The 14,402-nt window shown below is 39.6% G+C and overlaps 1 protein-coding gene across 1 annotated transcript; it reads right to left on the bottom strand.

Annotated features, from left to right (window-relative positions):
• Positions 1–147: 147 nt before the first annotated feature.
• On the bottom strand, positions 148–14,346 carry FAM177A1 (family with sequence similarity 177 member A1). The gene is made up of 5 exons (XM_042862752.1): positions 14,249–14,346; positions 10,646–10,822; positions 4,089–4,155; positions 2,496–2,593; positions 148–1,709 (listed from the first exon to the last, which is right to left on the bottom strand). Exons 1-5 carry the CDS (start codon positions 14,333–14,335, stop codon positions 1,506–1,508), a joined length of 633 nt encoding a protein of 210 aa, XP_042718686.1. The 5' UTR covers positions 14,336–14,346; the 3' UTR covers positions 148–1,505.
• Between the last annotated feature and the right edge of the window lie 56 nt (positions 14,347–14,402).

Raw genomic sequence — 14,402 nt, 5'->3', positions numbered from 1 at the left:
GTAGAAGGGCATATGAGAGAAGAAAGAATCTGTGTTATACAGGATACTAGTTCAAAGAGCTATCTGAAATACATAAGCTGAGCTCTGCAAACTAATGCCCAAGGTTCCTGGCCTGTGCTGTTCCAGCAGGCTCCTTGGTTAGTAGTGGAAACATGATGACATCTAACAGAAAAATTCACTGAAGGTTCTTGAAATTTTTGCATTCTCAAGGACAGAAACAATTATTCAAATGGTTACTACATATTATAAGTTTTCTGCTAATCTATCTGTAACTATTCTGCAAAGGAAGTGATTGGGACAGCTACTTATTTCCCTGCCTGCAGCAGTGACTCCTGATTGTCCCAACGTAAACCATTCACGTTTTGCAATTTAGAGCTAGGATCACAGTCATTGCAATAAATAGCTTTGATTGGTAATTGGGGGTAGTTAAAACTGGAGTGAAGCTGCATTTCACTTAAAAAAGAATGAGTTGTTTCAATACTGAAACGAGTTTTTTTTCTTTTTTTTTTTAATTTAAAAGAAGATTCATAAGCCTGATTTTAAAATTTCCAGTTATTTATGAATTCTGCACTAGGGAGAAAGAGATACCTGCAATAGCACATTCCTTATAACATTAAACAAGCTGCCTGTTCAGCTTAATTAGGTACACTGATTCAGGTATCTTATAACAAAAAGGAAGAAAAAAAAAAGTGTAGTTACAAGTTGTTACCATACACAATGTCCCATTCACTATAATTTAGCAAGACTTGAGTTTACTCTCCCTGCCAATTCAGAGCAAGCATGTAAAGAAGTATTTGAACAGGTGGCTCACTATTAGTTCTTGGATCTAGAGGGACAGCATCTTCTGCTGATGCTAGTTCTGTACTTGATTATAGCACTAAATGGAACAGCTGAGCAGTATCAGCTTCCAGTCATGCTGGCATTATTACCTATGTACTCAGGGGTGTTGATAGCCTCCTTTAAAGTTTAGAGTAATAATAGAAGTATTTCATTGGGCCTTTAAATCTAATTAACATTAAATCTAACATCTCTTATGTCAGTAACAGAAAGACACATGCACACAGTAGTGACAACAAATAGGGGAATTCAGAAGCTACTATGACTTGTGAGTTACAGGATATTGATTCCTATTAATCTATTCATAGAGAGCCAAGTTGCAAACAGTGTACAAATCAGAAATAGGTGTTTAGAAGTAGGAAAGAGCACTACATCTGCAATCCACAGTGCCAGACAACAATTTAAATGTTTTACTTGCTTTACAAGAAATTCAATTTTAGACCAAACATTTGTAGCCCGATTTACATTTTAACTGAAGTGCCAATTTGGCAGAATGCCTCAGCCTTTATTAGGCTGACAGAAGGAAGAGACATCACTTAGCTCTCTCCTGATCAATAAGAACGCTAAAAGTTGTATTACACTGAACAAGTATAATCCTATTTTTCTGCTTGTAGCCAGACTGTGACACCTGATGCTTCCTATTTCTTACAGTACACAGAGCTTTTCACTTAAGTAGAAGCTACATCTTGCTTATTTTCCACAACAGACTGGCAATCTCCCTCATTTTCAAAGTTTACATTCACGAAGGAAGTACTTGTTGCTTCAGGCTGGTCTGTTTGGACAGGAGCCTCAGCCTGTGGCTTGTCCTGCTGCTCCTGATGCTGTCTTTCTGCTTCTTCTGACATCCTGTTTTCCTGTTCCTCCTCTTCTTCCTAAAATAAACAACCAGATTCATAAGCTACTGATTCCTTGAAGTAAATAAGGAATATATTCTATAAGAACATATCACTTCCCATTACAAGACACAAAAATTTGTTCTGTTTAATAACAGTCACTAGCTTATTGTAATTCCACAACTTCCATTAAGGGAAAAAAAATTACCACCGAAAGTGAAGGATTAAACTGTGTCCCACCAACACAGAAAAAATGATGCATGTCCAGATAAGCAATCTTTAGCGAACAACAGTAGTGATAGGTCTACTTTCTATGAAGCATTTCAATGCTATTTTAATAATGAAAAGCTATTGAAATAAAATAAGTGTTAAAAGTGTTAAAGCTTTAAGCTTTTTTGCATAAAGCATTGGCTACCCATCATTCATTTTCAGTTGCACTTTGGAATAAATGGTAACGTAACATTCAATTTCCCTTTGAATTCAGAGTTGGAAAGCACACCTACTTTAACCGAGTAAAGTGAGGCAGCTGCCTCCTTAGAGTGTTCCTTTCAACTTTCTTACACTTTTGACCTAAAAATGTGCTGTAGAAGAGAAGCAAGCAGAGCAGTGGTAAGGACCCAACCAATTCTAGGACCGACTACCTGATGAGAAAATGCTCATGGATAAGCAAGCATAAATCATGGATCAAGTGAAACTGAAGGTGAGCTGAAGCAGACATTCTGAAACTTCATTTCAGTAATCAGTGTAGGAATACAGATTTTACTTTTGAAAATGCCAGGGAAGATAAGTAGGGAAAAGTTTAAGAACACAATCTCCCACATATACCTCTTTCTTCATTCTGTAATACTCATCGATGGCATATTGGTATTTTGGAGTGCTTATCCCCAGAACAGATGCAATCTTTTCCCCAAGAAAATCACACACTGAAAACAAACACAAGACAGTTGTTGAACACAGTTTCTCTGTAAAAGGTGTTAACTTTCCCAAATGGTTTTCCATCATTGTACATCACTCAAAAGAGAAAATCTGCTATGCTAAGCTACTTACTTTCAGTTTTCAACTGAAATTTAACTGAAGATTAGATAAAAACATATGGCTACCAACTAGAGTGGTCCTTCAGTCTAATGATACCAGAGAAGTTACTTAATGATAGATGTACACTTTAATCCCGTATCAGTTTTAGCGATGCTCTGTGTTGCATACTGATGGGTTGATAAAATGTATAGATTTTAGCTATCTCAGTTTTCAAGGCTACATAGAATCATATAGATATATGTAGGATTACTTTGCCAAAACATGTAGTGAAGTCAGAAGAACAGCACAGGTGGGCTTGGGTCAGTTGGTTGCTTTATCAAGACAATGGTTAAAGCTCTATTGCTTCAATAAAATCAAATATATTGCACTTCAAATTACAAATCTGCCTTTAGGATGCAAATAAATTACTCAGTCATCTTCAGTGAAAACAGAAGTAATCAACTGAATGGTTCTGCGAGTGTACAGTCATTTTATAGATAATCTTACAGACAGAGCTCTTTCAAAAGATCAGTTCAGACAGCAAATACAGGAGGCAAAAGTTAAGAGGGAAGGAGGAAGCATCTAGCTGTCCTCAAACTGATAAAAGACTCCTGGAAAAAAAGAAAAGAAAAAAAAAGGAGAGCAATATCTATCTCTGTGAATGAGGAAAAGATACAGCAATGAACAGGACTGTAGTGTAAAGTGTTTCTAAAAATAATAATAGTTTAATCAATAAAATAGACTGCCAATAGTCTTTTAAATACTCACAATCAGGCTGTACAGTGATGGAAATCCCACAGATATTTGTCAATATACAATACAAAATACTTCACACACAAGAATACAGACTTGGACAAGCATTCTAAAAACTTAGCAATTTTTATGAGGTCCACAGGTCAAAGAAACTTCTGTGTAGTGAGTTTAAGACTCTGGACAATAAGTCCTATTTTTGTCTATCTTGCAACCTCAGCAGACTGTTGAAAAGTACATGACTAGGTATACTCTTAGAATACTTGCCAGTTGTCTTAGTAAAATCTGATGATTTAGTTAGGTGAAAAATTTTTTCCAAATAATATCACTCAAAATGGTTCCATAGAAGACTTTATAGGAAGCTGATACGCACCCTTGCCAACATCATCATAACTCCATATGGAGAAAAATAGAAAAATAAAAGTGTTCAGCAAAAGGATTCATGCTTCATACAACAGTTGTTGATTGAAAATAAATAAATAAATAAATAACATGACTGCCTAAACAAGGGGAAAACACCACAATCTCATTTATACTTTTGAAAAAAAAAAAAAAAAAAAAAAAAGACCAGTAGACTACAGAGATTATTTACAGTCTGTCAGAGTGACTCAATATTCTTCCATGTGTTTAACTAAGAATTAAGTGAATCAGTACCTGATAAGGTTGAGGTGGCAACTCTCAGCATATGAAACCATAAGTAGGGTCCCCATGTGAGCGTTGTCTGTAACCACAAAAACAGTACCAACATGTGTAGCTGTATGTTAAAGATACACATTAAGACATGCAAATGCTCAAATAGATCTAGAACAAAATCTGCAGTGGCGCCTGTTTGCAGCTACCACGGTATTTTTGATTTACAGTAAGTATAGACCAGGCATATCTGAAGCAAGATATCACTACAAGATATAACAAATAACCAACAAATAACATCTGGGAACATTATTTTCACCTTTTTTGTTTTCTGCTTCCAGACTTGGGAAGCAACAAGCATCTAGTTCAATCCCAAGATATTTCCTATGACTATAAAGACTTTTTCATTATTTTCTGAATTTTGTCAGACCAAGCAGAGAACTGACCTAACCTCTGATAATTCTCTGATTATAATAATGAGAGAAGCAAAAAATGTCTGTGAGGAAAAAGATGGGGGTGCCGCCATTTGTGTAAGAGAAGCTGGAGTTCACAGAGCTCTGCCCAGGTGTGGATAAAGGGCCAGCTGAGAGCTTACAGGTAAGGATTAAAGCATTATGGTTGATACTGGAGCATGTGCATGCTATAGGGAAAATGACTAGGAAGAGCAAACGTATGAGGCCTGCTTCACACAGCTAGAAACTGTCTCAATGGTGATTTCCACCACCTTAACACCTGCTGCAGGAACAACACAGCAGGGCATAAACCCAGCATGGTCCTGACCACAATTTCTTGACACAAGTAACAGAGAAAACAAGAAAAGGTGCTCTGGACCTCGTGTTCACCAATGAGCAAAGCCTCACTGGGGATAGGAAGGGTTGAGGCCAGCTTGGTTGCAATGACTATGAGATGAAGTTCAGAATGCTGAGAGGAAGGAGCCAAGCAAAAAAGCAAAATCATAACTCTGGGCTTCAGGAGAACAGACTTTGGCCTTTTCAGGGATCCGCTTGGAAAAGGCCCATGGGAAAAGGCCCTAGAGGGAAGAGAGGTCCAGAAAAGCTAGCTGAAATTCAAAAATCATCTACTCCAAGCTCACAAGTGATCCATCCCAAAAGTAGGAAGTCAGGCAAAAATGCCAGCAGGCCTGTCAAGGAGCTCTGGCCAAACTCAGCTGTAAAAAGGGAATATACTGAAGGTGGAAGCAGAGATAGGTAACACTGGAGAAATATAAAGCATTCTGAGCATTCAGAGACAGAATTAGGAAAGCCAAAGCACACCAGGAGTTGAATCTAGCAAGAAATGTATGAGGCAACAGGAAGTGCTTCTGTAAATACCTAAGGGGCAAGAGGAAGGTGCAGGCTTACTGCAGAAGGGGGCAGAGGTTCTGATGACACAAGACATGGAAAAATCTGTGGTAGTGAAAACTGCCTTCATCCCACATTTCCTTGCAAGACTGGACTTCAGAAATCTAAAGGACAAGGAGCAAGGTGTGGTGTAAGAAAGACAGTACAAGAGGATCTGCTTCCAGAATACTTAAGCAAACTGGTCACAGCTAAGTTAGCGAACCCTAATGCAAAATTTCTAAGATGGTGAAGGGTCTGGAGCATCTTCCACGTGAAGGAAGGATGAGAGAGATGGGGCTATTCAGCATTGAGTAGACTCTGGGGAAATCTTATCCATGAGTACAATCTGTCAAGCAAGAAGCTCAAGCTGGCAGACACAAGTAAAACAGATGCTACATATTTTTGGCAACGGACATTAAAAATATCCTGCCAAGGTAAAAGTGTAAGCAAAACCAGCTGCTATCCTGCTTATACAAAAGCACCTCCAGCTTGCTGATTACGTACGCAGTTGGCAGATAAGCTAATGACAATCATTTCTCAGTTTGTTCAGTTGAAGAACTCAAAAAAAAGTGCTGGAAAAGCTCATTGCCACAGGTGCAAATAATGGCATTGACAAGCCTTTGTACAATCCTTCATAACGAGGTGACAAGGTCAAAAAGCACTCACAGAGCACACAGAACAAACAAAAGCCTGCTGTGCAGCAGTAAGAAGTTACAAGAGCCCCTTTAACATTTAAGGATAAAAAGAGAAGCTGAGCTTCAATGTGACAGAAGTAAATCAGACACAGAGTATTCTAATGTCTACTGCAGTACCACAAACATTAAATTTGAGTCTCTGCAGGCACAGAGATGCTTTCTATTTCTGCTATTCCCCCACCACAATTAAAGATCAGTTTGCTATGTTAAAAGTAATTCTAAGTTCAACTTTGTATGAATGTCTGCTTCCTACAACATGCATCTCTGGCCTAGCTAGATATTTCTTCACTCATTCCAATATTTTTGTGCCATTTCTGGTACCTTGCAAAAGGAACATTCTTTCAAGTGTCTCAAAAGGCAATATAAAGCCAAAAGAAACCACGTAATGAAGATTCAACAGTTAAATGAAATGCCTTGTAGAGTAAACACCACTGAGAACAAGCAGGGACATGAACACATCCGGGAGAAATAATTCTCCTCTGTTTTTTTTTTTCTTATTTCCTCAGGGTAAGCTTGGGCAGCTTCTGGCAGAACCTCAGATACCTAAGCAAGAAGGCCAAATATGAGGTGAGAAGAGGTACTGGAGTGAACAAGAATCTTATGGGTGATAAGAACATAAACGTTCTGCGAAAGCTGAATACAAATTAATAGTACTATATGAAGTATCTTTGATTTACTGAATGACACTGGAAAATGGTACTGAAGTCCGGTCTTACGGTACCAAAGTCAGTTCAGTAAGAACTGCACACCCAGATGTTATGTATCTTCTTTGTCCAGAGAAGTCTTAACATTCAGTGTAATCAAAACAAGGACAGATAATACTGTATTTCTTGAATGAAATGCAGGACACTAGTTTTATATCAGGGAACAGTATTTCTCCTACCATCATTCTCTTAAGTATATGTTTCTACAGTGCTTAACTATACTATTTTGCTATCATGATACAATTTTGTTTTTTAAAGTTAAAAATATAATGGTTATTTACACTTGATTTTAAATTACAAAACATCCTAATGCACAATTCTAATCTAAAACTCAGCTACAATATCATCTGTCCAAGTCCACATACAGAAGGTGTCAGCGCACTGCATTTTAAGTAGGAATTAACATAATGAATTCATCCACTGATAAAACCAAGAGGGCTATGATTCAGCAACAGAACATGATATTGTTCCCTAGTATGGTGCTGCCTAAGGGAGCAGACACACTGCTAACTTCTGAATGTGCCATATAAACAATCCACATCCATATTTCTTTTGCTAGATTTCAGTCCCTAATAACACTTCTTGACCTTTCTAGATTGTAGGTTTGGCACTTTGTTTTTTGTTAGGTTGGTTGTTTGCTTTGTTTGTTTGGATTGAGTGTGTGCCTCTCCTCAGAGAAAATGGCAAAATGAGATAAAGAATCATTTACTGATTTAAGAAAAAGCAAGTTGTGTTTAATGAGTTAAATATTGCCAGATACTTTTCCATTGTTTACTGTGTCAAGACGCAAGTTTAATGAGTTTAATTACTGATTGCCTAGTCACTGGCATAACAAGTCCTTCAGTGAACGCAGCAGGTGAAACTGCTATCACAAACCGGTTAAATCAAGATTGAGGAGCATCAACAATAATCATACATCGTGTGATGAATAGCAATTCTTTGGCAACTTTCCTCCCTCGCTGCCAAATTCTTAAAATAAAATCAGACTTTCTGAGTTCTCAATAGCATAAAATAATGCTTTTTTGCTATATGAAGTTAAGCTCCTTTTTGACTAGGAGATATCAGAATAATCTTCCTGTAAGAATATCTTTCAGTCTTTCCAACAAAATGTATCTGTTTTGGAGCTGCTGAAACGTTCTCAGGATAAATGCTAAACATATATAGTTGCTTATAGTTGGTCTGCAAAGGCATTTCGGCCTATTTACCTAATAGGTGAAGGCAACAAAGTGGCAATCCAGGCATAAGCAGAAAGGTTATTTTCTGGAACCAGTAAAGTAAAGGTCTTTGTGAACAGAATTGAAGGAGGTTTACAATATAAATTACATTTTTTGATAGAAGATTCAGTTATGAGCAAAGCATTTACAAACACCAAAGAGGCAAAGGAGAACACGAATAATAAAAAATGCTATCTTAAAAAAAGAAATCAGAAAAATGTAGTAAACATGCTCCGTGCTTTGGATTCAGCTCCCTCTCTAAAAACCACAACAGACTGGACACTGATCCAAAAGCAGCAATGAACTGACTTGCAGAACTGTCAGAATCACCGCTTCAAAGCAAAACTTAAGACTCACTATTTTATGAGAATTTGTTTTAGGTGGCATCAGCCCATCACACTGAGTTCTTTGGTTCTCATATTATCAGAATACATACATGTTACTTTGCTTAGTACAGAAGACATTGCTGTTGTCTGCCTAGCTCTGCAGTGTGACTAAACCAAGGTATGGCTACTGAAAAAGTTTCTTTACAACGCAGCAAAATATTTGTTTCTCTTAAGAGTTAAGTTTAAACTCTTAAGTTTGAACTCACTTAGAACCTGCTATTATGCCAATACCAGCTGAGCTTTGAATTTTCATGATTTAAAGTTTCTATTCCAAATATTATGTGCTTTTTCTAAAAATAAATTGGTCCAGGAACAGCTATTATTTGCAACATACTTTTTAGTATCCCAACCGAGATAACAAGTTTTAGACATGCTGGTCTCAGCAAACTGACTACTTAATTGCTTTTATAGAAATCCTACAATAAAAACATTTTCAAGGCAGCTGTTGGCTAAAACATCAAAGCTCAGCTTGGACTAACATTTCTTCAATTCAGTGGCTCAGTTGGGATACACGAAGCATTCAGCAGATAAGGTAAACTTCACTTAATGGCAACCCTTGGTCTAATCAAGTTTATTCTGCCAAGATAAAAAGCAATGCTTAATAGGGCATACCGTGCTCCACAATAAAGTATTCTGCTTCAGAAGGCTCTTTTATTATTAAAAAAATAATAATAATAAAAATTAAATATTTCATAAACTATAGTGGAATAAAGCAATTTTATCTGTACCACACAATATGCTTTTTGGTATTCAGAATAAAATTCAAATTAGGAAAGCAGGAGTATGATCCCACAAAATCCTGGCAGTTGTGGATATTTGAGAACTTTTTAGTTAAGTGTCCATCTCTTCAGTGGTGTGTTACTTCTCTGGCCTCACAACACACATATCAAGTCCTGTGAGCCTGCCATCATGCTAATGCTACTGAGGAGAAATGACAGAGAAACTACACAGATATAGTCCCCTGCTAATTATAATTGAAAAAAAAAAAAAAAATCTCTGTACATATCTATGGATATCTGACAGAGCCCTCATTGTGTGAAGCAGATCTGAAGATCTGAGTCTGAAGATCCATTAATGTTACAGCAGTATTCAGTAAGTTTCACAGTTCTTGCACTTCTAGAGTAAACCCTTAGGGGGAAGAAGAAAAACAAAAATACCCAACAGTGTAGCTTAACAGCTATCATTTAGCAATTGTTTATAAGTTAAATATATTTGTTTTCAATGATTATACTTTAATTAACGTGTAAACTTGACATGCATTTTTATACTGATACACCTGCTCTCAGGCTAACGTTACTTTTCTTTGTGTACAAGAAAGAGGTACTGATGCATCCGTCCATCCAGGTCTAAATACAGCATTTTTATACTTGAATCCTTTGGAGCCCCAGTCCCAGCCCTCCATAGTCTCATATCAGCTCAATCCTCAAACTATTACTTTTTCTTCAAGCTAAATTAACTTTACAGACGGAATAAAGGAGAACTGATTGATAGTCCTTCACAAAGCACACCTTGTGGCCACACCACTTCTTCAGAAGAGAAAGAAAACAAAGTCAAACTGTCCACTGAAATCCCTCCTTTTTGTATCCCTGGGAACGATGCACACACAAATAAGTATAGCAGCTAGTCATACAGTAATTAGCAAACTTTAAACACAACATTTCTTAATCATGGATTCCCAAACCATGATGCACAAGTCATTTCAACAGCAATGCTTATGTCAGGTAGAAAACACCACCAATTTCTGTGTGTGCAGAGACTCTTATCTGAAGTGTAAGAACAAGCAGCTCTAAACAGGTATTTGCCTCCAAAGCACAGACAGGCTGGCTGCTGCACAAGGCAGCAACCCCCAGCCACCTGACAGTACTCAGCACATGGGGAAAGATCTAGCTGATTTCTGGGACACCACTTCAAGCTCAGTACAGGCAAACAAGTACAGAGACGGCTGGGAATGGAGTCCCACAGACAGAAGGCAGGGAACAGGACTGTAGACTCAACTTATGGGAAGATAGAATCATAGGAAGGTAGAGAAGAAATAGTTGGGATACCAGTTTGTGGAGCTGTCATAAAAGAAACACAAGACTGCAGATGTGGCAAATACTTCTAAGATTCCTCAGTGTCTAGAGCCAATTGAATTAACTCAATCTTCTATACACCATATCAAATTTGTAACATCAGAACCACAGGAAAAGATGCAAGTAGTTATCCAATAAACCAGTAAGTAACCAGTAAGTGAAGTACTTACAGGATCTACAGGAGGCAACAGGTCTTTTTTCTCTTGTTCATCTTCCTCTTCATCTGTGCTATATTCTTCCATTGTTTCTCCACTTGCAAAGTGAATAACCCTCCTTGGAACTTTCTTCTTCTTTCCTATGACACCCAGCTCCACATTCTCAAAGCCTCTATCTCCATTTGTAAGTTGCTACATAGAAGAAAAAACTAAAAATTATCTCAAGTTCACTTCTATGCAGTAAGCTGAAAAACTGGATTTTTCCCTTAAAAAACTTCATGATCTGCTTAAGAGTTTTAGATCATTTAGTACATCAGCAATCACCATTAGTACAAGGGCACATGAAAAAAGCTTAATTAAAACCCACTTAATTTAAAAAGCTTAAAAACCCACTTAATTTAGCGGGTAAGGATGAATGAAAAAGAAGTGTGGATTTGTTCTTTCAGTTGCCGAATACTACAATGCAGTCTTCCAGTCTGAGAAAAAGCACTGGGAAAGCTTTACTTCTGGTTCAAAGGCCAGCCCATAATTCTTCAGGATAACAACTCATGCGGACAGAGAATTTTAGTAAGTTTTGTATTGTATCCACCAAAAGAGAACCTTCATTTTGGCAAAGCATTTAAATACTACTGCAACAAATGCAAAAGGTGTTTTGAAAATACTCCTATTGTACAGAGAAGGACACAGAAGACATGAAATGTTAGTCAGCTGCTTTTAATGTACCATGCAGGTTTTTAAAAAGCACACAAGTGCATGTATTGTAGAAGCGTGTCATAATGAACTTAGGGAAAGAAATGCATGCATGCATACGTACGTAGAACTAACTTTGAGAAAAATTGACATGTTCCAATTTTTGACTACTTGTCTAGACAAGCTTAGCACAGATCTTCACAGATCTTCACAGATCACAAATCAAAAATATTAGTAAAAATGTGTATTTTTAACACACAGATGTAGGATTACCCTTAATCCTAAACACAGTATCACCCTTCCTGTCACTTATGCTAGGTTCACTAGGAAAACCAATGGGCACAGTGCAGTGGGACAGGTGAAGGTAGGGAAGCAGAACTGCCTCTTTCATTCCAGGCAATAAATTTATATCATGCCCAGTGAAGAGGGAGGGAATACACCGATCACATGCTACGCCTGATGATGTGGAGAGGGAGTACACACTTTCATCATCCCTTCTAGCCCTCATACTGCAGCTGCAGAAAACTGCAAGTCATTTTGGCTTCCTGCAGTGTTTCTTTAGCTACCATGGCACATTTTGTGTATGTTTCTGGAGGAACAAAGCAGAATGAAGTGGCAGAATGAAGTTTTCAGTGGTATAATCCAGCTAAAATGGCATTACATTTCCATGCAGAAGCACAAAGCTGACAGCCCTGGGGCTAGTGGACTCTGTCGAGTTTCAGTCCTGAAAACAGCAGCAGTAGAACAGCAAATCTACAGAAATCTGAGTGCTGAAAAAATGCAACAGCCTGAGCACAGGGAGCATCCCTTGTGCTGCCACGAGGGCAGGCACTGCTCACTCCAAGTTGGTTCTGTGTTTTTTGGAGCACAGAGCACCACAGAATTGGCCCCTTAAAAAATTTCACACTTCTTCATTGGCACAGAACAATGATTCCATTTTTCATGGTTAGTCGCAGTACTGAAGAGCACAATTTCTTATGACTACTTATTGTGATCAATAACAGTAAGCCTCACTACAAGCTCCTAGAAATCCTTCTGATTTTGATTCATTTAACTCAAATACTTCAAATATCTTTTAGCTTAGAAAAATAGTGTAATAAGTTTTTAAAATTTAAAAGTAAGTTTTAATTCTCTGGCTATAGAAACTGTACACTTCTCAGTGCATTTCTGTACCCCTCTTACTCTACCTGTGGGAAGGAGCTCAGCACATTTGGTTCTGTTACAACATTTTGGACAAATGTAATCAATACAAAAAAAGAATCAAGGAACAATGAAACATTTCCCTTAGTAATCTGGTCCAGAGACTTAAATTTACTTAATAAAATAAAATGCATCAGCTGCTGCTTTGATTATTACATGGGCAGCAAACCTAGATGTTGTTTCCAGTCATCCCTGTGGCGTTTGTCATTTTAATTTTCACATGCACAACACCAACAAAAGCCTTCTGTCCCAGCTGCAAGCAGAAGCCCAGTTTTATTTTATTTCTCTTCCCAACAGGGTCTGCTAAAAAATGTGGCAATACAGATCTTATCTATAATTATCACCCAGACTAACTTTATAGCTAAACACAACAGTATCTTCTGTTTGAGGCCTTACACATTTACCTTCTTTTTCCAATCCAGGAGCTGTTATGCAGGTCACCCCTCATGGGCACACCTCTGGTCAGGCTGCCATCTCATTTTCTTCCACAGGCCTATCCCACCACCAAGTCCTGAAAGCCCTGGCACGTGGCATGACAAACAAATGCTATCAAAGCATATACCTTGGCTTCCATACGGCCAGCTATTAAACACGAGGCTAGTTACCTTTGTACTTTCTGCTTCAGCTTTAGTTGTGAAGATGCTTTGTGAAGTCTGTCGCGCTATCTCCCTTTCCTTTCAAACGTCCCCTTGGAATTCTTAATTCACTTTGTGACCCTCACACATCTCCCCTGTTGGAAGTTACATCCCAAAGTGCTGTTCCTCATTACTCCCTTCAATCCCTCTCACCTCAGCTTTTGACAGAAGCACACAACCAAAATGCCAAAACAAATAAACTACGATTATGGATGAAGTGTGCCAAGACACCTGCAGCTGGCGGTGCTCAGCACAACTAACACAGGACAATGCAACAGCCTCAAGTTTCATTGAGGAGAGGAAAAAGAAAACGAAATGACAAAGAGGAGAACAGACCACTCACTCTGTCATCCTCCAGTCCGTCAGAACTTGGGCCGCGTACTGAGCTTTTGATCCAAAACGCCAAAGCTCGTGCCTCTCTCACTCCCCCAGGAAAGTAATTAGTTCACAAAGAGCTGCTGGCCTGACGGCACTAGTCAGTAGGAGGCTGTAATACTAATCAAGACACAGTCCTGCCCATGCTATCCTGCCTGCTTGCATTTATATTATTTTTATAATCCTCCTTAACTTTCTACCCTGCGTCTCAAGCGAAATTAAACAGCACGAGTCTTCTGCAAGCAGAAAACGATGAAGTGAAGGTTGGGAGAGCAGAGCTGTAAAGAAGCCTTCGGAACCGCAGGGCTCAGGACAGCAGCGCACAGCCAAGGCGCGGCACAGGAGCACCGGGCGCACAGCCTGAGCCGCTGCCGGAGACTTCAGCCGGGCGGATGAGCGCTCTGCAGGTCGAAGTCCGCTCGAGACCCGGTGTCGCGTGCGGCCGAGGCAGTGATCTCTCACGCCTCGGCTCTGTCGCTGACACGCTGGCTGGAAACGGATAAGCCGCCCTGATTCAATATTTATCAGGCGATTTGTAAGGCGTTGTTCGCCCGTGAAACAGAAGACGCCCGCGCTGCAGGCTGTAACTACAGCGCACTGAAGGGCAGAGCCGCTCCGGCTGCCGCCCACACGACCACCAGCCCTCCCGTTGGGCTCGGCCACGCACGCCGCGGCCCCGGCCGAGCCTCCCCGGCCTCTCCCCGCCGGTCCCGCTCACCTGCTCGGGCTCCATGGCGCAGGCGGCGGCCGCGGGGCCGGTGGCGGGCGCGCAGTAGAGGGTGATGGCGGACAGCCCCTGCTCCATCCTCCCGCCCGCCGCGGCGCCGGGGGAGGGCGGCAGCGGCCCGCCGCGGCCCAGGGAGGCGAGCAAC

The sequence above is a fragment of the Lagopus leucura genome, unplaced genomic scaffold (assembly GCF_019238085.1).
Source record: "Lagopus leucura isolate 7727_CA_CO unplaced genomic scaffold, USGS_WTPT01 Super-Scaffold_1, whole genome shotgun sequence".
Taxonomy (NCBI): domain Eukaryota; kingdom Metazoa; phylum Chordata; class Aves; order Galliformes; family Phasianidae; genus Lagopus; species Lagopus leucura.
This window is presented reverse-complemented; position numbering and strand designations above follow the sequence as displayed.